Source organism: Periophthalmus magnuspinnatus, chromosome 9 (assembly GCF_009829125.3).
Source record: "Periophthalmus magnuspinnatus isolate fPerMag1 chromosome 9, fPerMag1.2.pri, whole genome shotgun sequence".
In the NCBI taxonomy this organism is placed as follows: domain Eukaryota; kingdom Metazoa; phylum Chordata; class Actinopteri; order Gobiiformes; family Gobiidae; genus Periophthalmus; species Periophthalmus magnuspinnatus.
The window spans coordinates 23,031,033-23,057,691 of record NC_047134.1 but is presented as its reverse complement, the minus strand read 5'-3'; the positions used below and the strand labels follow the sequence as shown (position 1 = coordinate 23,057,691).

Here is a 26,659-nt window from a genome sequence, read left to right as displayed (position 1 = left end):
GAGTGGGGGGAGAGGGACAGGGGTCTGGTAGACTAAAGGAGATAGTGAGGGGCAAGGAGGGATGGGGTTTGGAGGACTAAAGGGGTAAAGAGGGGGAGGGTCTGGAGTAGTAAAGGGGAGAATGAGGGGGGAGAAGGGGTGGGGCTTGGAGGGCTAAAGGGGGGAGTGAGGGAGGAGGAGGGATGAGGAGGAGGGAGAGAGAGGGAGGAGGAGGGACGGGGTCTGGAGGACTAAAGGGGTAAAGAGGGGGAGGGTCTGGAGTAGTAAAGGGGAGAATGAGGGGGGAGAAGGGGTGGGGCTTGGAGGGCTAAAGGGGGGAGTGAGGGAGGAGGAGGGACGAGGAGGAGGGAGAGAGAGGGAGGAGGAGGGACGGGGTCTGGAGGACTAAAGGGGTGAGGAGGGTCTGGAGGAGTTAAGGGCAGAATGAGGGGGAGAAGGGGTGGGGTTTGGAGGACTAAAGGGGAGAGTGAGGGGCGGGGAGGGACGGGGTTTGGAGGACTAAAGAGGAGAGTAGGGAGGAGGAGGGACGAGGAGATGAGAGAGAGTCAGGGAGGAGTAGGGATGGGGTCTGGATGACTAAGGGGGACAGTGAGGGGGTAAAAAGTTTGGGGTTTGGAGGAGTAAATTGGAGACTAAGGGAGAAGGAGGGTTGGAGTCTGGAGGACTAAAGAGGTAAGGAGGGAGGAGGAGGGGTGTGGTCTGGAGGACTAAAGGGGAGAGTGAGCGGGGAAGAGGGGTGGGCTTTGGAGGACTTATAAAATTGTTACGCTGCAGTGAATTCTTGTTGAGTTCACAGTTTGCACCTGTCCTACCTGAAATACAGGGACAGCTGGGAGCATGCGTCTCCTCTCCAATCCTCAATCTTTTCCTCCTCTATTCTCGGATCTTCTTCGTAAAGGCACAAAGCCAAAGAGCCTTCTCCCAGCGAGGAACAGTACATCAGGAGGAGGTGTGAGGTGAACCTGTTTTACCTCAGAACAGAGCCACACACTGGAGAAACAAGCAGGACTAACACAAGGACATTTGTCAAGGCAAAAATATAGAAATGCTGCTGCTCTTTAATGCCATTAGTTTTGTTTTGCATTGTTAAAAGAGCATAAAATGGCATTTTAGAGGTATTCAGTTATTTCCAAATCAAAGTGGACTTAACAATTGTATAGAAATGATTATAATGTCTGTGGTGAGTACACAGAGAGTGTATCCTTCCTGTTGTCCTCTGTCTGTGTAAGACGCCAGTGCCAGTAAAATGCACTGAAGAACTGCTTTTACAAAATGTCAATGTTGAAATGCCACAATGAGAACAGCAGTGGAAAATATGTTCAAATGTACAGATGTTTAAAGAGGACACATTATGGTTTCATGTGGTTTTAATGAGATTTTGGGGTCTTAAAGGTGCACCATGTAACTTTTTTGGAAGAGGGCACGCCACCTGCTACATGGAGATGTCACCGTTTTTCCTCCGAATTTTGAATAATAATAATAATGATAATTTGTTGTTTTTATATAGCACTCTTAGACACTCAAAGATGCTCTACGGTGCGTTATTTATTCACTCTACACTCCTGCTGTTGTAGTCACAGCTGCTCTGGGACAGACTGACAGAAGTGGGGCTGCCAATCTGCACCATCACCTACACTCACACTCCTTTCAGACTAGGCAGTATGGGTGAAGTGTCTTGCTCAAGGACACAACAGTTTTTCCCACTGGCACCCCACTGTGGCACCTGAGAGTCCCAGCGCTCTCTCCCATCCAAATCCCAACCAGGCCCGGCCCTGCTTAGCTTCTAAGATCTAACGACTTCAGGCCTTGACAAGGAGATTTGCCCACAAATTTTCCCCAGTAGAGCATTAAACTTGTCTATCTGGCATTTATTTAATTACAGGTGTTTTTATTCTTCAAAAACACTTTGAAAAACAAGGCTTCTTTCCGGGCAGAGCAATAACATTTCCATGGGGACATGCAGTTGGCAGGCCTAACCAGAAAAGTTACACAGAGCACCTTTAAGTCATAAATTATGTATGGAAGTGCAAGTGCTGCTTTCCTTTAAGGGCATTTGAGACCTCCTCAGACTGCAGGTAGCTGTGGAAACGAACAAGGCTTAAGAGAAAACAAAACAAAACAGAAACAACTATTCTACCAACAGGTAAATGTATTATAATTATTGAAAAACATGTAAATGACCAAGGAGAGTTCTAGGTGGGAATCTGTTTTGCAGCAATTTGCAACTTAACTTTTTTGCTGACAACTTAAAATGGTAAAATGCTCCTCCAAATATGTGTTTTTTACATTATAACAAAGTTCAAGTCACTTAATAAGTCTCGTCTTTCTATCGAAAAACTGTGGCTCTTCTGTCTGTAACTGCTGCTGTCAGACTCGTCAATTTGGTCTTAAAATGTCCGTCTTAGTCGACTTCTTTATACAGTCTATGATCTGAACATGACCCAGATGAGTGAAGGGGGAGGGGCCAGGTGAGGGGGAGGGGTCTTTTGAAAAACGTCAAATAAACTTGCAGATAGCGGCTTTAAAATGTCCCCATTGAACAAAACTGCACAACACTTGTATTTAATTAAGAGCATTTCATTCAAGCTTTTACAAGTTTCCATTTCTGTTACATTTTCACTTGCACTTTTGTCAAATTATACCCAGAATCCTTTGCAATTTATATACACTGACAAGCTCATAAAGTTTATATTCAAATTATAATGACACTTTGTGATGTGGGTGGAAAGGTGACGCAGTCGGCTGGTTTAGTCCGCACTTCACAGCCACTCCCCCCGTGATCGAGCAGCTGTCAGGACATTTATAGGATTTAAAGTGCAAATGACAGGTTCATGTTTTTTATAATTATTCTGATAGTTAGTGGAGAAACAGAGGAAAAGAAAAGAAAAAAAAAACACAAAACAAAAATAAAGGAAGTAGAAGTAGTTATAAAACAGAAGACCTCTACTTAAGTCATCAACACCAAAAATCCAAAACACAGACGATTTACGACAAGGAAGGCATTTTTCTGACCATTTAAACCTTCATTTAACAAAATAAAGGTGTTATTTTATTTTTATTTGTGCAAACATATATTTTGCTGTGGTTAACATGTTTTCAACGTCATGGAAGTTATGGGATTTCCTCTGCGTATGTCACATCTGGAGCACGTGTCCAACCAGGAAGTAAAATTATAAAACATTTTAATAAAAACTTAAACCAATGGTGTTAACGGTGTTTTAGCGAAGTACGTAGTTTAACCTGTCATATGCACTTTAAAGGTCCTGTATTACACAAAACGGACTCTTATAAGTCATGTTATAATGTTGATACCTCCTCAAAAACAGACCTGGAGCTGTGTTTTGTTTCATTCACACAAGTTTGAGTAACTCTTTATTATTAGTCTGTCTACATCTGCAAAGCTCAAAATGCTCTGTTCCACCTTGTGATGTCATGAAGCAGTACTTTTCATGTTAATAGCAGAGACTGTATAAAGAAATGGACTATCACACATCGCGTTCGGCTCCAGTCAAATGAAGCTCATCGAGGCTGCAGTTATAGGGGCCAATTTGGAGCCCGGTTCCATATTTGGAACTTGGACCGCGAATATCATAGCAACTAAAGAGCCAATCTGGAGCGAGGTTGTTGAAGTTAACAACCCTCCCCGTCTGCACCACTGATTTAGCAGGGAGCGGGCACTTAGCAACGCTGTCAATCAAACCCGTTGCTAATGCTATTGGGAGCGACTGCAGGGGAAGGGGTCTGAGTCGTCTGTTATTAATGTTCATATCTTGATTTAAGGACACCATAGTGAAATAAAAACACCAGGATCATGTGGAGCGGGTTAATACGAAAATTTTAAGACCAAAATGACAATGTAAAGTAAATTGGAGCCAGAATCGATGAAGCCGAAGGGCACTCATGATCACTTCTTATTTGGAACACGACAGCTAGCAGGTTAGCTAAGTCCATTTATATATACAGTCTATGGTTAACAGCTCCTTTTACTTTAGTTCAGTGGTGATTGGCAATTCTAGGTCTGAAATCATCCAAATGATTCTAGTGAAGGTGTACGAAGTTTAAAAACACAGTGGAGCACTTCCTGTATGACCACATGACATCACAAGGTGGAACAGAGCGTTTTTAGTTTGAGAGAAGAACTCAGACTAAATGTACAGGATTTGTGTGTTGAACATGCGTGACTGAAACAAAACACAACTCCAGGTCTGTTTGTGATGAGAAAACAACATTATAACAGATCAGAAAACAGCGTAATATGGGCCCTTTAAATGTGATACAGTTTTTTGGTTACTAAAGTGCTCAGACACACCGAGTATTAGCAGCAGTTTTGTATTTACAATGAAATGTGGTTCCACTCTCATTCTGCACATCACTCGTTTCAGTAGTCATTTCAACTCTAAACCTTTCATGTATGAGAATTGTCTAGTTCTAAAAATGGTCAACATAAAGTAGAAATAAAAGGTTCCACATGCGCATTATCATCCGTACTATATACACACAAAATGACACCGTTCTCTCTCTTAAGAATAGATTTTGTAAACACTGCTTTGGGTCCTTCAGGTTTCGGCTACAGTCTTTTCCATACAAAAATAAAGAGTCTCCTGTGTTCTCCCTGTGGCACCGGCACAAAATACGTGAAATTTGACCCATCGTGTGAACGCTCAGACAGAAGACCCGGGTCTGTCTGAGAGGAAGCTCTGGTGGCTGAAGTTGTGTAATCTGAAAATGCAAAGGTGTCTCTACATTTGAATGCAAAACCAGGAGTCCATCTTGATAGGAAGACACAGAGGAGCTGAGATAATAGAGAGAGGGGCTTAGAGCGGGATAATATGGGAGGACAGTGGCAAAGGCTAGCTGTGGGTATAGATAAGGCATTAGCATGGGCAGAGGTTAGCGTAGCTCCAGACTCGCTGCTAAAACCATCTACGAAAGGTGACTTGAATTCAGAATAAAACGAGCAAGGTTTGTTTACTTTCTTTTTGTGACGAAATTACTTTGACTTAAAGGTGCACTATGTGACTTTACTGGTGGTGTGTCCGCTACCCGCTTAGAGAAATATGGCATTAAACTTTTCCATCTCCCTGCAGACAAGCCGGTGATGCCATCCCCTTACAGTAAGAATACATGTTTAAGGTTTAATATGTGCATTAAACAGGCTTGTAACTAACTTGTAATGTATGATAGATTGCATAGTGTACCTTTAATCAATATATTTTCTTATTTTAAGCTAAAATTCAACAAATACTTAATAAAAAAAGAAAAGAAAATATGGTAGGAAAGGTAAAAATATCAAATTCATACTGAAATTCATATCAACAAGGACTTATTCATGCATAAATCAGTAAACGCAGGTGCTGGTTAAGTGTCTTGCCAAAGGACACCACACTTTAAATCATCCTTATTGTGCTTGTGTCTCTCTATAGTTATAATCTCTGACACATGTGGATCATTATGTTATAATTTAGACATTTTAAATCACAATATTCATCTAAAACAACTTAATAAAATAAACCTGTCTGCTGACTTCTACGCTAGAAAACTGCGGTGCACAATGGGAGCTGACGTCGCCGTAAACATCATGGCAACAAAGCGCCGCATGCTGTTGGCGTCTCCTGTGGATAGCTGCACATCACACTAGCGAGCAGCACATTTTTATAATTTGTACCAAAATGACTACGTGACGCTGCTGAATCCTACGAGTATCACCGATTAAGAAAATAAAACTAGAGAAGAAAGTGCGTACGTCACTGGTGGAGGTGAAAATGGGGGTAGATTGTCAAAATGGCGCCTTGAAAAAAAAACAACTTATGACTAAAGATGAATCACTCCAAATACAACTTCAGAGGCTCAATGACAAGAAACGACTAGAACATGATTAAAAGTTCTGAAAAGTCCAGTTTACAGAATAGGTCTGATTTAAATAAATCTGCTTCTAAATGAAAGCACATATTTCTTACTTTTCTACTTGCTCTGTATGAACATTTTCAATTACTGGGTACAAATAATTTCCCTTGTGAATAAATAAAAATAAGCCTTTCCTGCAATTCTAGGTCTTTAGAGTAAACAAAAACTGACCAAAACAATCTGAAACAGCTCAAACGAATATTCTGAATTCAAGTGATTTGAGTAGATACTGTGCAGTGCTGGAGGGGGGTTCAGGCATGTTAAAGTTAAAGTGAAGGAGGAGAAGAGGAGGAGAGGAGGTGGGTGTGGGGTGTTCAGGCTCAGAGCACTTGGAGGAACTCTTGCAGCTGTCGCACCAGCTCTGTGTCCACGGTCTCCATGAGCAGACTGAAGCCCTGGTCTCCCATCATGCTTTGCTGCGCCTTCAGCTTCTCATACACCACCTGCTGCAGTGATACGGCGTGAACGGGGTCCTCCAGGGCGAGCTGCAGGGGCACAAGAGAACACACACACAGACACACACAAGTTTTAGGATCAGAAGAAGGAGGAGTGCTCAGATAGTCACACACACTGACACCAAAATAACAAAATAATCTCTTATCTGTCCCAATACTTGGATCTGATTCTTGGTGTGTTTTCATGCATTAAATAAATCTCATAATCGAAAACACCTGGGGACATGTGGCAGTTGATGTTAGGATTTTCAAATAACTATTCAAAATGCAAGGGATTTTAAAATGGCTCTTTTAGTCGACAGCGTTTTCTTTCATTACTGGTCTTTGGCACAAAAATTAGCCGTTTTTGGATATGAATTCTTGTCAAAAATCTGCACAGGTGTGAACAGTCACAAAAGGAGTCGTGTTACTCACATCAGACAGAGCTGTTTACGTGACATTTTATTTTTGAAAACATTTAAACTCTAGAAATGAGATCATAACTAGACCTGTCAGATCCCCTCAGTCTTTAAAGGGCCCATAATACACTATTGTCTGATCTTTGATATAGTACTGTTATTTCCTGAAACAAAACACAACTCCAGGTCTGTTTGTGATGAGGAAACAACATTATAACATAGATCAGAATAGTGTAATCTGAGCCCTTTAAAAGAACAGAAGAACTTGTCCTAAGCTTTGTTTTGTGTTGTCCGACCTTGAGCATTTATTTATTCACTCCACACTTTAACCGCAGCAGTCCTGAGGTTGACTGACAGAAGGAACTCTGCCAACCTGTACTATTAAAACAACAGCACTTACTCACACACCACATACACTCATCCAAGGTGGGCGAAGTGTCTTGCCAAAGTGCACAACAGTGGTCTGCACTATCAACCTTTGAAATGGGATTAACCTCAGCCCTGTAAGCATTGAGGTTTGACACTTGGTCAGATTATTAGATACACACTCTTGTATTTAAAGGGGCCATGTTTAACACTCAAACCTGCATATTTAAGATGAGTTCTTCTCTAAAACACTCTGTTCCACCTTGTGATGTCATGTGGTAATACAGGAAGTGCTCCACTGTGTTTTTTAACTCCAAACACCTTCAGTAGAATCATTTGGATGATTTCAGTCCTGGAATTGACAATCTCTACTGAACTAAAGGTAAAATGTAGCTGTTAACTTAAAACTACCACTTCGTGACATCACAAGGTGGATTTTGGGCTTTGGAGACGTTACAGACTAATAATAAAGGGTTATTTAAACGTGTGAATGAAACAAAAAACAACTCCAGGTATGTCTGTGAGAAGGTACAACTTAACAACATGACATAAAGCTCACAGTCAGTTTTGTGTAATACAATAATAACACAACAGAAACAAGCTGCCCTCCAGTTCACAGAATCCGAACATAGAGACAGAAGTGCAGTATTTTCAGATTACTTTGAACCTGCCCGAGTCACAGCTACAAACATCCTGAGCATTTCTGTGTGTGTGTGCCTGTGTGTGTGTGTGTGTGTGCGTGTGCAAGAGGGGACACGGCCTTATGGAGCGGAGAGGTCAGAGCAAAATGACCAGATTTGGAAAAAGTAAAAAGTGAGGAGGACTTCGGGGATCTGACAGAGCAGAAGCAGCAGCACCTGATTAAAATGACAATGAGAACCAAACCCACATTTAGAAACAAAGCTCAAGGTTTTTAAAGGAACTTGTCGTGCTTTTCTACATTTTAAGAGAATAATTATCAAGTGCTGCACCTTCATATATTGTACAACTTAAATCTGCTTAATTATATTGGCACATTTTGTGAATTAAAATGTTAGCAGCACAAACTTGAGTGTGACGTCACCCATAGCGTTCGGAGTTAGTCAAATGAAGTTCATCAAGGCTAAAAGTTAAAGGGGTCAAAATGGAGCCAAGTTCCATATTAGGAATTCCAACAGCGAGTATCATAGCAACCAAAGAGCCAATCCGGAGTGAGGGAAGAGAAGGTAACGCCCCTTTCTGCCCGCAACGCTGGTTTAGCAAGTAGAGGGCACATAGCAACGCTGTCAATCAAACCTGCTGCTAATGCTAGTGACTGCGAGGAAAGAAGCCGCCTGATTTGTCTGTTATTAATGTTCATATCTTGATTTACGGACACAATAGCACAATAAAAACACCAGAATCATGTAGAGCGGCTATGATTGTGACTAAAGGTTTAATACTTTAGTTTATTTTAAAAAAAAAAAAAAAAAAAAAAGATTTAGTGTTGGTAATTAAACGCAATACATCAATTACAGCAATATTGCCTTGTGTTGTGAGTTATGTTGTGACCACCTATAAAACGCTCTATATCAAACTGTGAGGTACCTTGTGATTCTTAGCCCTATTTGTTTGGTTTCAAGTCAGACCTATTCTGCAAACTGACCTTTTCAGAGCTTTTATAACCATATTCTTGTTGTTTCTTGTCATTGAGCCTCTGAAGTTGCATTTGGAGTGATTCATGTTTGAGTAATCTTTAATCACTTATTTTCAAGAAGCCAATTTTCAATCCCTGTTTTCACCTCCATTGGTAAACGCCCACTGTGATGTACGCATTTCCTTCTCCAGTTTTATTTTCTTAATTGGTGATACATGTAGGATTCTGCAGTGTTGTGTAGTCATTTAGGGACAAATGAAAAAAAAAAAGTGCTACTCGCTAGTGTGATGTGCAGCTGTCCATAGGGGGCGCTGACAGCATGCGGCGCTTTTTTGTGATGACATTTACGGCGACGTCAGCTCCCATTGGGCACCGCAGTTTTCTAACGCGTAACTCAGCGGACTTGTTTCTTTTATTAACTCGTATTAGATGAATATTGTGATTTAAAATGTGCAAATTATAACATAAAGATCCACAGGTGTCAGAGATTAGAACTATAGAGCGCACAAAAGCACAAAAGGGCTGATTTAAACATGTCTGGAGCCTTGAAAACACAAGTCTAGCTGCGTAATAATGATCCAAGCTAAAACACTGCACATCCTCGTCTGCTCGGTACAAACTGAACTTGTGAAGGGGGGGAAAAAAAATCAAAATCACATAATAACTACAATAAATGGTGTACTTTCGCAATCTGCCTGATCCATCTGTGCCTTCTTGAAGTGTTTCTTATGTCACGGGACTCAGACGTTACACTGGAGTGACTGAAGGTGCAGTGCATTTGATTTGACAGCTGAGTGTGAGAGATCATATTCTTCTGCCCATCTTGACAATCTTCACCTGTTATATGAGTGACGGCGCAGCGCTGCCTCGTCTCTGGACAATAATAAAACTTATGTGTTGACAGGAGCAATCAAGAAAGCTACGGAGCAAGTCCACGATAAAATAACTGAACATAACTGACAGTATTTGGCTTGTGTTTGGGGAAAGAAATATTGGTGCTTTGCGGTGACGTCACGCTGGGGAGGTTCTGCGTGCATGTATTTTGTTTTGATTTTTTATTTTAAGTTTTAAAAAATCTTTATTTCTACAGGGAGAGCTCAGTAATAACACTCAGACTCTCCTTTTCATGAGCGTCTTGTTAAAATACAGAACAATACAACAGCATTGGTCCATTTAAAACATTAAAAACAGGAGCAGGTGTGATTATAAATGTTTAGCACCAGATTATTAAAGTGCGATGTCGGAATGTTCATCAGTTTCCACGGTGACACAATGCACACATTAGCAAAAACAGCCCAAAAATGTCTGAATAGTCTGTATAAAGAAACGATACAGTTTAGGAGTTTGATTTTCAACAAAAAGGTGAGCGTGACTAACGGAAAAACTGTTGGCTAATGCTAGCTAGCGTGTGACGGTTTTTGAGAGCTACTTGTTTAGCAGCACAAATCAGCTCATCTGTTGTAGTCAGTTCTTTATGGTCAAGCTGTGTTAAAATAAAGCTCAGATTAAAGTCTAACATGAGTAACAGAGCTTTAGACAGAGCAGTGTATCTAGTTAGCATCACCCCCTGAGGAATGTGGGTGACGTCATCGGCAAAGTATTAACTGTAAACTTTGGAACAGTTCAGATATAGAGATGTGGACTGGTAGCCATTTTGACAAGTGCTTAAGCTGATCAAACGAATCCGTAGTCTTTGTCATTCCTCTTATAAGAAAAAAAAAAAAAAAGGCACTTATGGAAAAACTATTTGACAGCAGGAGGAACAGTGTGAGCGAGTTTGAGCTGGAAACACAATTTATACTGAGCAAAGTGAAACAAGATGATTCATCATTTTACAATCAGATATAATACAGCTGTAAACAAAAAGACTTCGCTTCAAATGTTCTGCGTAGACTTGTCAAATGTGTAGAAAATCAGATTATAATCAATATTGGAACTGGTATCAAAACTAGCAACGCGTTTGAGGAGGTATCTATACTAAACAGTCACATTCACGGGACAGAAATGAATCTTTCCTGAACAAGTATAAGACACGTAAACTATTGTACGTCCCCAGACCTGGAACCTACTGGACGATTGAGGGATGAGGCCACATGGGAATATAAAAGAAAATACTGCCATTTAATGTTGAAAATCACATTCTATTGTCTAAAGAAAAGCGTTTTTTTTTAAGTGCCCACTATTTTCTGATCTGTTATAATATTTCCTCATCACAAACAGACCTGGAGTTGTGTTTTGTTTCAATCCAATCTTTACTAAACTGAAAGTAAAAGGAGCTGTTAACGTCAAAAGTACCACTTCATGACATCACAAGGTGGAACAGAGCATTTTGAGCTTTGGAGATTTAGACAGACTAATAATAAAGGGTTCAAAAACATGTGTGAATGAAGGAGGTAACGTCATTATAACGCACAAGAATCAGCTGTGTAATATAGGACCTTTAATCATCATCGTGGTATCGGAATCAGTATCGAGTATCAAATCAATTCCTAAGTATCGACAGAGAGTTTGAAATGTTATTATCGTGCCTGCACTCGCTCTACGTTTCCATCACTTTCTCATTACGTTAATCTGACAAACATGGAACACAATCTTAAAATGGGAAACTACAGCCGTTTTACTAAACCTTGAGCGGCTGAGTTTAAAAAGCAGGAGCCAAAGGTTAAATTAACGCTGTAAGATTAATACGAAATTCACAAAGGCTGTAATTATAAGGTAATGCAATATTCTTGAGCAACAACTAAAACCCCATTCTCCCACAGGGTCTCATAAAACGGCTAACCCTGTTCTGAACGTCTGAGATTCTTACATTAGTTTTGCAGTTCATCTTTCTGTCTCCTTTCAAATGATATCGCTCCTGGCTGTGTTTGAAAACTGCACTGTGAACTCATTCTTCATTTCTAAAACATTAAAAGTTCACTGTGGAACTTTTCTAGCGGGGTGTCAATCATTTGCTTGTCTCCATAGAGATGTCATTGCTTTGGGGAGAATGTTGCATAGTATGACTTTAAACTCCTCTAACTAAATCCCGCTTTTTTGTGGCTTTTTCCACAGATTTGACCAGTAACTCAGCCTGTTAGCGCCACCTGCTTGTTTTCATCAGTATTTTTTGTTGCTATAGAGATCATGCATTGACGTTATTTTATGGCTGTGTCTGAATGTCGCCCCAGCTCTTGACCCTCACAGCCCTGCACTCTGTAGTGGACTCTACAGAGACTCGTTCACAGAGGTTTGGACACACAGATCAATACTTTCAGGACACTCTGTTTTTGGGTGAAAAAATGTGCTTTACGCTTACAAATATCGTTTTATGCTTACAACTTTGTAATTTTACAAGTACAAATCTGAAAATTATGCTTTCACGGGTTTTTTGTTGCGCCGAGTTTGTCTCAAAATGATTTGTAAACGCAAATGCAAACTCATCACCCTCCAGCAGTGTAGACAGACTCCTGGCTCAGCTTTGTTCAGTTCAGTTAATGTTTCAGGTGCAGGGCTCAGGCAGCAGCGCAGAAAGAAGCCACAACTTAGAACAAGTGTATTTGTGTTTGTCCAGATGCTGAAAGATGAAGTTAACTCAAACATATGTCATGTCTTTACATTGTTAAACTCAGTGCTCAATGTGGAGCCTGCTCTGTTCTGTAATAAACACTTTTATGAATCCTTTCTCCAGATTAACTGAAGTGGTTGTTGCTAAAAATGTAGGAGCCAATGTTTGTCACCCCCCTAATGTCACACCGGCCTTATTAGCAGGAAAAAGCTGAGGAAAAGTCCACCACCATAAGGTGCTAATTAATGGTAACGTCTCGTCTTCTGAAAAACTTGTTAAAGACAGTGTGGCTACAAAAGTGTTAACTATGCACTTGACCTTGGTGTGCAACTTATTAAAAGGTTAATAATGCATCATAACATCACATAAAGGTGACACACTGTCTGAATTTGGGTTAGCTACTCCTTTACTGTATATAAACAGTTTACTTGTTGCCACAGGAACCCTGGTCCCCTCGAGCCCCGCCGCCCGCTGTCTTCACCTCAGCTGTAGGGTTTACACGTCACTTTGAGACAAACTCGGCACAACTCAAAACTCGTGAAAGCATAATATTCAGATTTGCACTCATGAAATTACAAAGTTCTAAGCGTAAAATGATGTTTGTAAGCATACAAAGAACTCTGTAAGTGTAAAACTGTATTTGTAAGTGTAAAAAATGAATATTTTTTTATTTATCAGTGTACAAATCAAAATTTACACATTCAAATTTATTGGAGCAATTGTACCTTCATAGTTAAACTCTGATAAAACTTGATTTGTGTCATAAATAATGATCATATTGGACTGGCACAAGTCAAGTCTATGACTAATAATAATCATAGACATTTATGTCAAGATGGATCTAAACAGATTAGATTAGATGTGGAAATTATCGCTTTTTTGTATCACAGGTGTAGTCCAACAGTCACGTGGGGTTTATATTCGCTCCATGAGTTTATGCGGCTCAATCAGTTTCCATGTGCAAACGGTTATGAGGATTAAAGCTTCTAACTGTGATATTTGAGGTTTCCACCTCCTGTTATTTATACAAATCTTCAAAATGCACATTAAAAACACAATGATACAAACGCAACCATAGAATCTCATACACATTTGCCACTCACCAATAAAGTTGCAAAGGCTGTGATGTCACCTGCATAACCTCTACACTGTGGAACATTCCAGACAAAGCAACGCCATCTCCATGGAGACAAGCAGGTGATGGACAGCATACTAAAAAAGTTACCAAGTTCACCTTCAAATGACAATACGAGATAGAAAGACATTTTATTGTGTTTTTTCAGCTCTAGTTAACATGCAAAATAGGACACGACGATGATGAGTCAACACAGGAGACGTCGACTGCTACAGAGGTCAAGGAGGCGAGCGAGGCAGTGAATAAATGAACTGACAAACAATTCAAAAGAAATCTTATCATGGCATTTTGCAGATCTGTTGTGTAGATTCAACTGTTTCCCTGCAGATGTAAAGTAGGTCTGCAGGACTGATCACAAATGAAATTGCATTAGCAAATGGTAAAACCTCCATCTTTGAAAGGACCATCATTTCTTCCTCAAACTGTCTAAAAGCTGCACACCATGTACTTTAGATCTGTACATGAAATGAGATTCTTGTATTAGTTTGTCAGTTCAAATTTTCAAACTTTCTGTCAATTTTTCTGGTGATCACTTGAAAATCCAAAATGATATCTCTGTATACTTTTTATACAGATTGATATCAGTCTGGTCCCCACGTCCTCAGTTGCGTCTCAACAACAGACTGTATAAAGAAGAGGACTGAGTGAGTGTCACCCATAACGTTCGGCTCCATTCAAATGAAGCTCCTTGAGGCTAGGAGTTATAGGGGCAAATTTGGTGCTGATTTCCATATTTGGAAGTGTCATAGCAACCAAAGAGCCAATCTGGAGCGAGGCTATTGAAGGTAACGCCCCTTCTTCCCTGCACAGCTGGTACTGAGCAACGCTGTTAATCAAGAATGAAGGCGATTTGTGTGTTGTTTGTCTGTTGATACTAAGATTTTAAGACCACAATGATGAGGCTCACTGCAGCAGTTACGGAGAGACAATTTTTCAATATAAAGTGAAATGGAGCCGAGGCGATGGCGTCAGAAGCGTGCCCATGCTCACTTCCTATATGGAAAGTGGCAGCTAGTCTGTTAGCTATGTTCATTTATACAGTCTAGGGCACTGGTTCTTAACCTGGGTTCGATCAAACCCTAGGGGTTCGGTGAGTCAGTCTCAGGGGTTCGGCGGAGGTCAAGACACGCACCAGACTCATATGATTTGCGGACTGTGAGCGTCTCCAGAAGCCGGCCGTGTCCCAATTTGACAAATGCACCCTTCGATGTGCCTATCGAAGTACCCGCCCGACTTAAATGCACCGTTCTTTGGTGAATTGGCATTGACTGGGAGGATCCCGGCGACAATTGCGCTCTGATTGGATATCTTCGAGGGACCACAGAAGCAGATTACCGTAATGACAGTAACATTTAAAGAGCCTCATGCCTCTGCTTTGACATGCCGTTTGAATTTACATGAAGCACAACTGGTTGTGGAGTTACGGCGTGTGTTAAAATGTTAAAAATTATAAATAGCATAAATACAATAAGTTCATTATTGGAATACATAAGGTTAAAAATTAAAATAATTTCAGTGTGGTAGCATTAAAAAAGTTCATGTCTTTGTGAAAAGGTATGTATGTAATTTGTTGAGTTCATACATTGTATTGGTTTTATTCTTTGAACACAGTGATGTTAATGCACGGTTCATTTTGTGCACCAGTAAAACATACATATGTCTTGAATTTGAAAAAAAATCATATTTTATTTTTCAAATAAAAATAAATAAACAAACAAATAAAATCACATTCCTCTCACCTCAGATTAACAGAGTTTAGATTTTCGCTCATTGATTCTGTAAAAATCGCCATGTTTTTCAGCCCCTATGATATATTCAATCCAATTCATCTTTATTCCAGACTCAAGGTCCATTTTTAAAACAGACATGTACAGTGACAATACAACAGTAAACATTTAGGTTTTAGACGACCATACCAGTGTCTCCACATCTTAGACTGATAGCGGCTTGCACTGAATCTTGTGTTTGTAAGTGACATTATTATTTCATTTTTTTCATTCATGAGTCCAGAGGTGGGCAGTGTAAAATGGTGTACAATGTTTTCTTTGCACATACACAAGATAATAATAAAAGTGGATATAGTGATTATCATGACAGGCCTAAACATAATTGCAATGCTGGTCAGAAAAATCACAATTTTATCCCCAAATGGCTCAGGCCTGATATTAAGTAATATTTTCTGAGCTCTACCTCATGACTGTGTGACCCCACCACATCACATACTGTAGGAGTGTTGTTAATTAGCAGACCACCGGCTTGATTTAGTCCTCCCTTTAATTGTTTTGATGTTTCCCACAGATTAATTATAGTTATTACCCTATTCCGCCTGACCTCCCTCTTGACCCCTTTCAGAGCCAGCACTGCCACGCAACTGTACAACAATAACTCCACATGCCACCGCAATCTGTTGACGTTAATTTAAAATAACAATAAAGACATAATCTAGCACGTAACGCAAAAAAAAAACACCCACAGTAATGTAACGATCCTTGTGAACCGGTGATCCCAGCCAATCAGCAGATGGACTACTTGTCATGTTAATTACGTGTGACGTTACAGTGCAATCAAAGTGTCTGAGAGCGGCTTAATGGGAAAACGTTCTAACCTGTATTTAGCAGCAGGGCCCGTCAAAAGAGACGGATGGGGCGTGCGGTGTTCTGTTCTTGTTTTACATAAATTATAGACGCGTTTACAAAGCAATGAACAAAACCAAAGTGACAAGAATATAAAGATGTGGCAATCATAAGAAGTGGACTGAGTGAGTGTGACGTCGCCCACAGCATTCGGCTTCGGTCAAATGAAGCTCATCGAGGCTAGGAGATATAGCGGTGGATTTGGAGCAGAGGTCCACAATGGGAATTCCAACCGCAAGTATAATAGCCAATCCGGAGCGAGGCTGAGTTGTGAAAAAATAGCTAAATACTACGATCATGTAGAGCGGGTTAATACGAACATTTTAAGACCAAAATGACAGCTGCAGTTACAGAGAGAGGGGCCACAGTTTTTCAACGTAAAGCGAATTGGAGCCAGAATCGATGGAGTCGGAAGCGCGTCCGTGCTCACTTCCTATTTGGAGTGCGGCGGCTAGCAGGTTAGCTACGTTCATTTATATATACACTCTAAAGTGCCAATACAGATTTTAAAAGTTCCAATAGACTCTGTGCTCAACGGCACCAGGCAGCATCACTACTTCCTGTCCAGCTTTATCTCTATGACGTTTTGGTCAAGTCATGCTAAAATGAATAAATATTTAAAGACCAGGCAGTGGACAGGAGTGTTCAAACTGAAATAATTGATCAAGACATCCTTCAGCACTTTGTGCTCTTTAATCATCAGATCTAAGTCTTATGTCGTTTTACTGTTCTACTCATCTTTAATGCTAGTCAGAACGGCACCTAATCCCATATTTGGGGGATTATTACATTATTATTATTATTACTACTGCATTATGACATTCTGATCTACTCATTCGGTTTATACTAAACATACGTTACATACATACATTAGAAAACTGTCGCCCCTCTCTCCGTTAATGCTGCTGTCAGGCTCACTCTTCGTCATTCTAGTATTTTTATTTCACTATTGTGTCCATAACTTGAGATATTAACATTAAAAGGAGAGAAATCAGCCGCCTTCTCTCCCGGACGTCGCTCCCACTAGCGTTAGCAACACGTTTGATTGACAGTGTTGCTAAGCGCCCACCATTGCTAAATCAGTGTTGTGTGAGCGGGAAGGGGTGTTACCTTCAACACCCTCGCTCTGGATTAACCTCTTTGGTTGCGGTTGGAATTCCAAATATGGCTCCAAATTCGCCCCAGCCTCGATGAGCTTCATTTGACTGGAGCCGAACGCTATGGGCGACGTCACACTCACTCAGTCCACTTCTTTATACAGGCTATGGTCAGAACAGCACCCGAATCCCATTTTGATCAATAAAAATGCAGGTTATCTAAATTATTGCATTATGATTCTGATCAATTGCATTGCAGTTGGTTTGTATTAAATGAAAGATAGAAGTAAAGCACGATTTAAGTTCTTGGTCCAGGAAAAAATCCACCCAGAGGGAAGAGGAATGGAACAACTAGAACTCTGCCAATGGATGAATGCTAAATTGAATGGCTTTTTCAATACCAAACTATTCACGAGACATCAATTCCTCAAATGCTAATCCCAGAACACAACCAGCCAGATGGTCTAATTGACCCTGGAAGAAGCTCAACACTTCTGCCTGATTTTGATCATTATATTCAAGAATGTCTTTAGTTTTATACCTCAAGGACAACAACGCACTCAAAATCTAGTTCAACTGACCAAAATAAAAACAAAATTACAAAACAAAACAAGACTTAGAATGTGAAGTATAAGCATTAAAGCAGAAAAAAAAGAGTTGATCTAGTAGGAAAAGAATGTTGGAGGACCCAGGCGTCCCTGTTGGACCTCTCGCCTCAAAACAAAAACTATTCTAAATCTACAATATTATTAAAAATCATGAGCTGCAATAAATAAACATCAGAATGAAACACTTTAGTTGTTAGTTTGCATCTGTAATGAGTCATACAAGTTAATAATTCAACCTTTTACCACTTAAATCTCACATATAGACAAAAATAACAAAAATGCTCCAGAAGTGCAAAGAAAAAGTTCACACATTATTGATCCTAAAAAATACTGTTCCATCTTTACTGAACAATAAGTGGATATAGTGATTATCGTGGCCTTTTTTCATGGCAACTGCACCATTTTACTCTGTTTTCTAGTCAGTCTAAGGTTTTGTCTGAATGTCGCCCCCCAGCCCCTAATCCTCCATTCCCTCCTCAGCCCTGCACTCTTGAGTGGATCTGTACAGCCTCATTCACTGCTACGTGTGACTCTGACATCTGAGTGAAAAAAAGTCTAAAGGCTAAACTCTAGACTAACTGATAAAACTTGATTTGTGTCATAAATAATGATCAGATTGGACTGGCACACGTGTTTATGGACTAATAATAATCCTACAAGTTTATATCAAGCTGGATCTCACGGAAACGTACTAGACTTTAAAATTTTTGTCTGAGATGTGGAAAATGTCGCTCTGTTAGCAGCTCAAGCTAAGGTAAGCGGCTAATGCTAGCAACTTTACACCATAATGGTTTAAGTGTTTTATTCATGATCAGGACCAACAGTGAGATAAACCAGCGCTTCTATCGGCTTCATTCAGTCGTGTTGTGTCCAGTTAAAGACCTGTCGCTGTCCGATGTTGTTTTTCCAACTCTCACAATGCACTGTGGTCTATATTGATCACTTTCCAAGGTGCATTGTGGGAAAACCTTTTCACAGCATGGTCATTCGGACGCCACTAAAAATGGCGTGACTCCTAAATAATGCCCTAACTAGAGAATAGTGTGGGCATTCGGACACAACCTCAATCACTCGTCGTCAGCTGTTTGGTCGTGTACTTCCTCCATCCCTCCCTCCACCTCAGAGCCTAAGTACGTTGTTTACTAACTTCCTGCACGAGGCCACCCAGATCTATTTGCAGAGCACGCTCCGATAACCACATCCGTGCGTTTGCACAGGTAAATTAAAAATATGAGATAAAATTGAGAGACGTTCGATTTTCAGACACTTAGAGGAGACTGGGGAACACCGAGGACCCCTGCTGTGTCAGAGGCGTCAACACAAAACATGAAATAAATAAAAAAATACAAAAGTCTAAGCCAGAACAAAACACAAGGTCCAAAGTAACTGAGATGAGAATGGCACACAAAAGGAGTTAGGCTGGTTTGAAACAAGGATAAAACTTCACCTATATGGAAACTAAAATAACAAAACTTCTTCAGAACATGAGAGGTAATATCAGTGCATGACCTAAAATGTTTTGAATAAGTTTGATAAGATTAAAATATATAAAAAGCACCTTATAGCGAAGTTCAATATCAGAAGTGCCCTAATACATCTGTGATGCTGCTTAATGTGGTTAGTAGTGAGTGGAAGGAGCTGATTCAGAAAAGATTACTGCAAAGAACAAGTTTAAAGTTTGTTGGGGAGCACTCATGTTATTGGGTGTGTAAAGTTTGCAAGCTGTAGTTTTAATGCTGTCTATTCCCTTAAGGCAGTTTTTTATCATCTTAAAATACGCACAGTAATTTAATTTTCCAGATAGGTAACCCTCAGCAAATGTAAACAAATGTATCATGTCTTAAAGAATGTTCTACTTTAGGGGGGGGCAGTTATTTTTCCCGAATGCCGGGCATGTGGTGGAGGGCCGAACCAATGTGATCAATGGTGTAACAAATACTCATAAAATAGAGGCTGCTGTAGAATCTATTACCACTATAGAATACTAATACTACAGAAACTACTATAGGGGTGGGATGAGATGAGATACGGTCCACGAGATTTCAAAATAATTGACTAAATACCAAAATAATACTAATTTTCTATATAATGTACATATGTGTAACTATTTTTATGTGTTAATATAAAGTTATAAAATTGCCAGATTAAGTCATTTTCATCATAACAGCCTAATTTTATATTTTAAACAGACTTTGATCAATAGGCCATTCAAACACTAACACTGTGTTCAGACAGGAGCATAAAGGGCGTCAAGTTTACGAGCAAAGTCTATGATGGACGAGTGCCAAGGCCATCCCGTGTTTCTGCAGTGCACTTTCAAGCATCAGTGCGGCGCCCATCTGCTGTTGCGTGTCTTAAACGTGCACGTGTTGGACGCTCTGTTGAGCCGATCGCCTCCGTTCACGGGTTTTATGTAATAAACACTCTAAAGCCACTCTGTCAACCTGGTCTGCATCGTTCACAAAGACATCGGGAAAACGAAACATCCAAAGGCACTCACAGACCACAACGGACCCCTGGACAATGGACACCCTGGAGCGTCAAGTATTTGTCTCTGATGTGAGTCCACGTTGTCCATGGCACGTGTCTTAGACATCCTCAAATGCAAAGGCGTCCAACTAGATTGTGACGCCACGGTCTGAGCATAACACTAATTCTGCAGTGTAAATCTCCAGCTCCTCTTCCCTACTCCTCTGTGTCAGTCCAGCTCCTCTTCCCTGCTCCTCCGTCTCACTCCAACTCCTCCTCCCTGCTCCTCCGTCTCACTCCAGCTCCTCCTCCCTGCTCCTCTGTGTCAATCCAGCTCCTCCTCCTTGCTCCTCTGTGTCACTCCAGCTCCTCCTCCCTGCTCCTGTGTCACTCCAGCTCCTCCTCCCTGCTCCTCCGTCTCACTCCAGCTCCTCTTCCCTGCTCCTCTGTGTCACTCCAGTTCCTCTTCCCTGCTCCTCTGTTCTGTGTCACTCCAGCTCCTCTTCCCTGCTCCTCTGTGTCACTCCAGCTCCTCCTCCCTGCTCCTCTGTTCTGTGTCACTCCAGCTCCTCCTCCCTGCTCCTCTGTTCTGTGTCACTCCAGCTCCTCCTCCCTGCTCGTCTGTTCTGTCACTCCAGCTCCTCCTCCCTGCTCCTCTGTTCTGTGTCACTCCAGCTCCTCCTCCCTGCTCCTCTGTTCTGTGTCACTCCAGCTCCTCCTCCCTGCTCCTCTGTTCTGTGTCACTCCAGCTCCTCCTCCCTGCTCCTCTGTTCTGTGTCACTCCAGCTCCTCCTCCTTACTCCTCCACTGCTGCTCTATACGCACATGGAGCTGGGAGGTTTAAGTGTGAAGAACAAATGAATTAGCCACTTGTATATTTCATTACATTATTTTGTGATCTGTTTGGAGCAACTTTAGCACCGATTATCTTCATCAATATTGGTCCTATCGCAACAAAATAAAACTGGGGCAGAGTTTTAAGTGTTCTCTGCCTCAATATGTGAGCTGCAAGTCTATATGTGGAGGAGTCTTTTAGCTGCAGCTGCTCAAAGATACGACACTCTCCAGAGCCACAGCACCAAATGTAAACACAACTTGATCTCATCCCATCACTAATTACTCTGCTATAGTAATTATTATGAAAAGCTTGCTGGAGGGCTGCATCTCGCTCAGGTCGGCTCTCGTTGGACTGGACTTGTTTAAATGGAGCCCAGTGAAGGCTTCGTGTTGCCAGCTGCACTAATCACTTTCTGGAGCAGATGTGAAGGTGTCAGGCCAACTCAGAGCAGAGGGCTCCATCCAAAGTGAGGCTCAACTACTGCAATGATACACACTCAAAAGACTCATCACATAATATCTATAATAGGCCAAATGATGCTTAAAGACAACTCAAGTTTGTCATCCTTCAGTTTTTCATGGCTGATGCCTATACCGATTGCTTAGAATCCAGAGGAATTATTTTTAGACATCCACAGCCCCATTTTTAAATGCTAACCCATAATGCAGCAGTGTAATATCATTTTGTGTCATCGCTCTAAAGTGTTAAAATAAAGCTTTATGCAGATAATGGTGAGCTCAAACCAAATACCGGCTTAGACAAGAGATTTAAGGCTGATAACCTTTCGCAAAAAAGAGCAAATATTGGCCTGGTGCATCAGTTCTCATTTTCAACACAAAACAATAGTATTTTTACCATGTGGCCTATGGAGGATTAAGATCATTCTAAAACTACTGAGGTCATGGTAAATGGTCAAATTTTTATATAGCGCTTTTCTACTTTCAAGACACTCAAAGCCTTTTATATCAAGGAACTACTCCGCCATTCACACACACACACACACTCATACACCGGTATACAACGACACTGAGGGTGAGGTGGGTTAAGTGTCTTGCCCAAGGACATGACAACAGCATACATATGTGGGAGCTGGATTCAAACCACCAACCTTCAGTGCACAAATGCTCTATCAACTGAGCTACTGTCGCCCTGAGAACTTTTTCTGTATCAAATGAGTCTAGTTTCAATAGTGTTAGTAAAGTCTTGTTTGGATATTCATGTTTTAACAACCCTAAATTCTGCTTTGTGTGAAAAGTGAGCTGCATACAGATTGCGATAAGAAGATGTGTTGTCAATATATGGCTGAAAGTTTTCTTGCCACAGAAGTTAGAAACTTGTTTAAATGTTTAATAAGGAGTACATAATTGAGACAGTCAATGGGAAATTTAGGTTTTCTGGTAAACAAAAGAAGCTGGTAACAAAGGAGCTGAGTCCAAAGACAAAACTCTCGATTTAGAGGGTAATCTATGTCCCTACTCTCACCTATGGTCCTGGTTCAGTCCTGGTTCAGTCCTGGTTCAGTCCTGGTTCAGTCCTAGTTCAGTCCTGGTTCAGTCCTGGTTCAGTCCTGAGCTTTGGGTAATGACCAAAAGGACAAGATGGCAGATACAAGCGTTTAAATGAGTTTCCTCTGCAGGGTGGCTGGGCGCTCCCTTAGAAATAGGGTGAAACTCAGAACAGGCTGGGGGGACTTTGAGTCTCAGCTGGCCTGGGAACACCTTGGGGTCCCACCGGAGGAACTGGAGGAAGTGTCTTGGGTGAAGGACGTCTGGGAGTCACTGCTTAGACTGCTGCCCCCACGAGTAAGCAGAAGAAAATGGATGGATGTGTAAATAAAAAATAGTACTCTAAAAGTTGTACAAAATAGTTTTTCAGACAGTGGCAACATAAAAACCATTCATCTTGAAAAAAGTATTACCCTGGCGACCCTCAACAAACCTGACAAATGCAGTTTGATCCAACTATACATCAAAAACTGAATTAAGTTTATAGACAGCAACACAAACCTATCATTTTCACAGAGCTGCCTCCTGGAACTGGTTTGACCCCAAAACAAGCAGACAAAGCAATAACAGAAGGGGATTGTTGACATCGGAACTTTTTCTGTGCTCTGTTCATTCGGTACGGTGGAGTTTAGGGGTTAAATCCTATTTGGTCCGAGTGGCATTTTTCCATTTCTGTGTCCGTCTGTGGAGCAGTGTTTATCCAGTTCACATAAGAGACGCTCGCACTGTGACCTCACCGGGACACTGACTTTAGCAACAATTTAAAGAAAGTTAACGCAGGCATGCAAGTCGCTAACAGGAAGTAATGATGCAACAGAGTGTTCACTTTCAGCGTTTTATCTGGTGTCCTGTGGCGTGTGGAGTGTAGAGCGCCAACTCCAAAGCAAACACCGATAGTACATCAGTGACAGTGCTCTGCCACGCTCCTCCTGATCCTTCCCTTGTTCTGTTCCATGTTTCTGTGATTGGCTACTACAGAACTAACAGGAATAAACTGGCATCCCACAATGCACCGGGCCGAATATTTTCTCTAGGGATTTATTTCTAATTCAAATGGAAATCACGGATAATCAGTAAGGCCTGTATGTTACGTCGTTGTGACTCGGGTGTGAGTTTGGGTATTGGTGGTGATGGGAGGAGGCGATGGCACAGATTGGCAGTCTTGCTTCTTTAAGTCTGTCCCAGGGCAGCTGTGGCTACAATAGTATCTTATCACCAACTACTACTATGACTACTAATGCATTCGTCTTAAATAGCATGTCCAGCATCTTGCCTAAAACGCAATAACCTGGCACTTGGTATTCTCAGTGGACTCCGACCCCAAGTCCTGATCAGACCGGTCCCGCTTAGCTTCTGAGATGAAACGTTCATTTGTGAGCTTCACTACAGCTCAACTTCAGATTTCTGGCCTTGACAAAGATTTTAAAATTGTGAAATCAATTTATACAAACATTGGTTAACAGCTACAGTGTCAAATATATCTGTTAAATAAAACATATGGGAACATCCGTCTGTGTGTGAACCATTTGACTCTAAGTAAATAGCTGCAAAATAGTATTACTTAGAACACTCACAGTTCCTTCAGGCAACAAAGATTGTTTCGAATGAATATTTTAAAAATCCAGATTTACTGCAGCACAAGCACTACTGCACATATAAATACAAACTATTCTCTTTAGAACAGCCTCAAACAAGTATTTAAACTTGACAGTACTGTATACTTGCTTCTCTATTTTAGAACTTAAAGGCTTAGACTTAAGAGGCACTATATCTGAAAAAAAAATCCATATCAGATTATTCCTATTTGGGATGTTGTAAATATGTTGGGAAAATGAACTAAAGCTGCTCGGTGGCATGAACGAGCAGCGAAACGTCTTCACTCCTACGTTTTATCTAGTTGATTGATACGCAAGCCACTAACTAATGATGTTAGTTGGCACAGTCTGCCTCTACCTGGCGTCCTGCAGTGTGTCTAATGTGGTTAGCATGCTAGCTTCAAAGGCTAACATTCAAACAGCGTGAAGCCGATGCTCTCCCGTGCCATGAGTCTAGTATGAAAACCAGGCAGCTTTGGGTTCAAAGAGAGGGCGTCAAACCTTGGCCAACGCTCCTGTCGCCAACAAGACGATTTCATCAGATCGTTTATAAGAGAAATCACCATGTCGACTGCCCGCATCCCGTCGCCCCCGGCAACGCTGACAACACGCGGGCTCTCGAGTGGATCGTTCAGTATTGTACCGCTCAAGACAAATGATTATCAAAAAGGAGTTTAATGAGAGTGGTCTTACGCAAGGAGCTGGTAATAAAACTGCTCTGTGGATGGGCTTTGAAAAACGCTACAAAAATACAAATATATAAGGAAAAAACTATGCAAAGTTATGTACAAAGGGATAAACTTCTTTGACTTGTTTGAGTATTTATAACACTTCATAGGAGTTAAAGTCACAGTATGCAACTAAAAAATAGACTATAGTAAAGGTGTTTGTTGTTTTTTTTTCTCCAAAGTGGTTGATTATTTAACTGAAAAGCTTGTCTGTGTGTCCTTACTGTTAGGGCTCGCATCTCCACAAACCTGACTCTTATTTGGCCTGGAGGAGGGGCTGTTCCTTCTTGCTTCCATGGGAACCCTAACCCTTTGGCTATAATCTTCCACAATATGGCATCTCTGACGTATGGTTTTAACTTTCTATTTCAATGGAATCACGCAGGTGATGTGCCTCCTCAGAAAGTTACATACTGTAGCTTTTTATATTTTAGCCTTTTCAAACTGCTGTATTCTTGTCAGACATTAAAACCAGAGTGACTAAATTCAAAAGCATTCAAGACATTGTAGGATAGGCCAATATAAGCATTTAGCAAAAAGTTTGGTTATGTTATCTGTTTAATAAGTGAATAATTATAATGAATAACTTATTACCAAAAAGCAGAGCACATTGCGTTGCGTCTTGCTCTCGTTACAGTCAGCTGGTGCTCTCTTTGGCTCTGTGGGCTCGTCTACTCCAGCGTAGTGTTAAATCTGATTAACTCTCTGGGGAAAGATCATATCTGGCAACTGACCAAGTTCAAAGGCGAGACTCTGCTGGGAGTGGACTCGACTGTGGGCAGACTGAAGCAAAGGGCGAGTAAAGAGACGAACGCTGGCCGTGGCCCTGGCTGTGTTTTGTGTGCCATCATTAGAGATGTCAAGATTATTTGGTTAATGGCTAATTATGATTATTCAGGTCACAATATAACCGTAAGAACTTAAAAATTTGAATCGTGACAACTTTAATAGCAAACTTGAGTCATTTTTATCCATCTATGCTCCTCAAAAAGTACAATTCATGTAAAGTGCTTTTTTATCTGTTTTATCTGATCTGTTATCATTCTGAAAGTTTGACTCTATAAACGAGGTCACAAACTGAAACATAATAGAAAACGAAAATAAAAGAATATTTCAGTGTTGCTTGATTTGATGTCAATAACTGTGAATTAGAGCGGTGACAAAAATCAAAAGATCAACAAATCGTGATCAAAACTTTGGCTGATGTCGATGATTCAAACCGCCAACCTTAGGATCAGTGGGTAAACGCTCTACCAACAGAGCTACTTCATTTATTTAGTCTAATGCCTTGTTTAAATTGATTTATTGACTCTGTGGGAAGGAGCGTTCTTACTGCGTAGTACATTTTATAGAGCGTTTTACAGTCCATATACCTGTAACAAGTACATGAGGAGTAATCATCTCACACTCATTCATCAGACTCCTTCACATTAAATCAGATACAGAGCAAACGAGGACTCTGATCTGAGGGAGTAAAGAGGAAAAATACGTTATATGTTATGCTGATTTTGTATTATCATATGTTGGGATGTTGGGATAAGCTTAATTAACGACTTTAGCATTTTTGATGTCTCTGCAGTTTCAGTTTTGCTTTGTGAAACGTTCAGTTGTCATTGTTAGATTACAACATCCCATAATTTAACTAAACTAAACTAACTAAAGTATGACATAATTAATAATGAACAAATGGTTTATTAAGAATGTTTGAAGCTTTGTAAGTACATAAATGATAAACAATCACACTTTTATATGGAGCTTTTCCACGT

General features: G+C 40.7%; 1 protein-coding gene across 1 annotated transcript in view; it reads right to left on the bottom strand.

Moving 5' to 3' along the window:
• Positions 1 to 6,154: 6,154 nt before the first annotated feature.
• The window catches only part of ipo11 (importin 11), a 239,648-nt gene continuing 219,143 nt past the window's right edge, over positions 6,155 to 26,659 (bottom strand). The window contains exon 30 of the mRNA XM_033973089.2: positions 6,155 to 6,389. Coding sequence (XP_033828980.1) covers positions 6,225 to 6,389 — 165 coding nt within the window. The 3' untranslated portion in view covers positions 6,155 to 6,224. The remainder of the gene's footprint in view (positions 6,390 to 26,659) is intronic.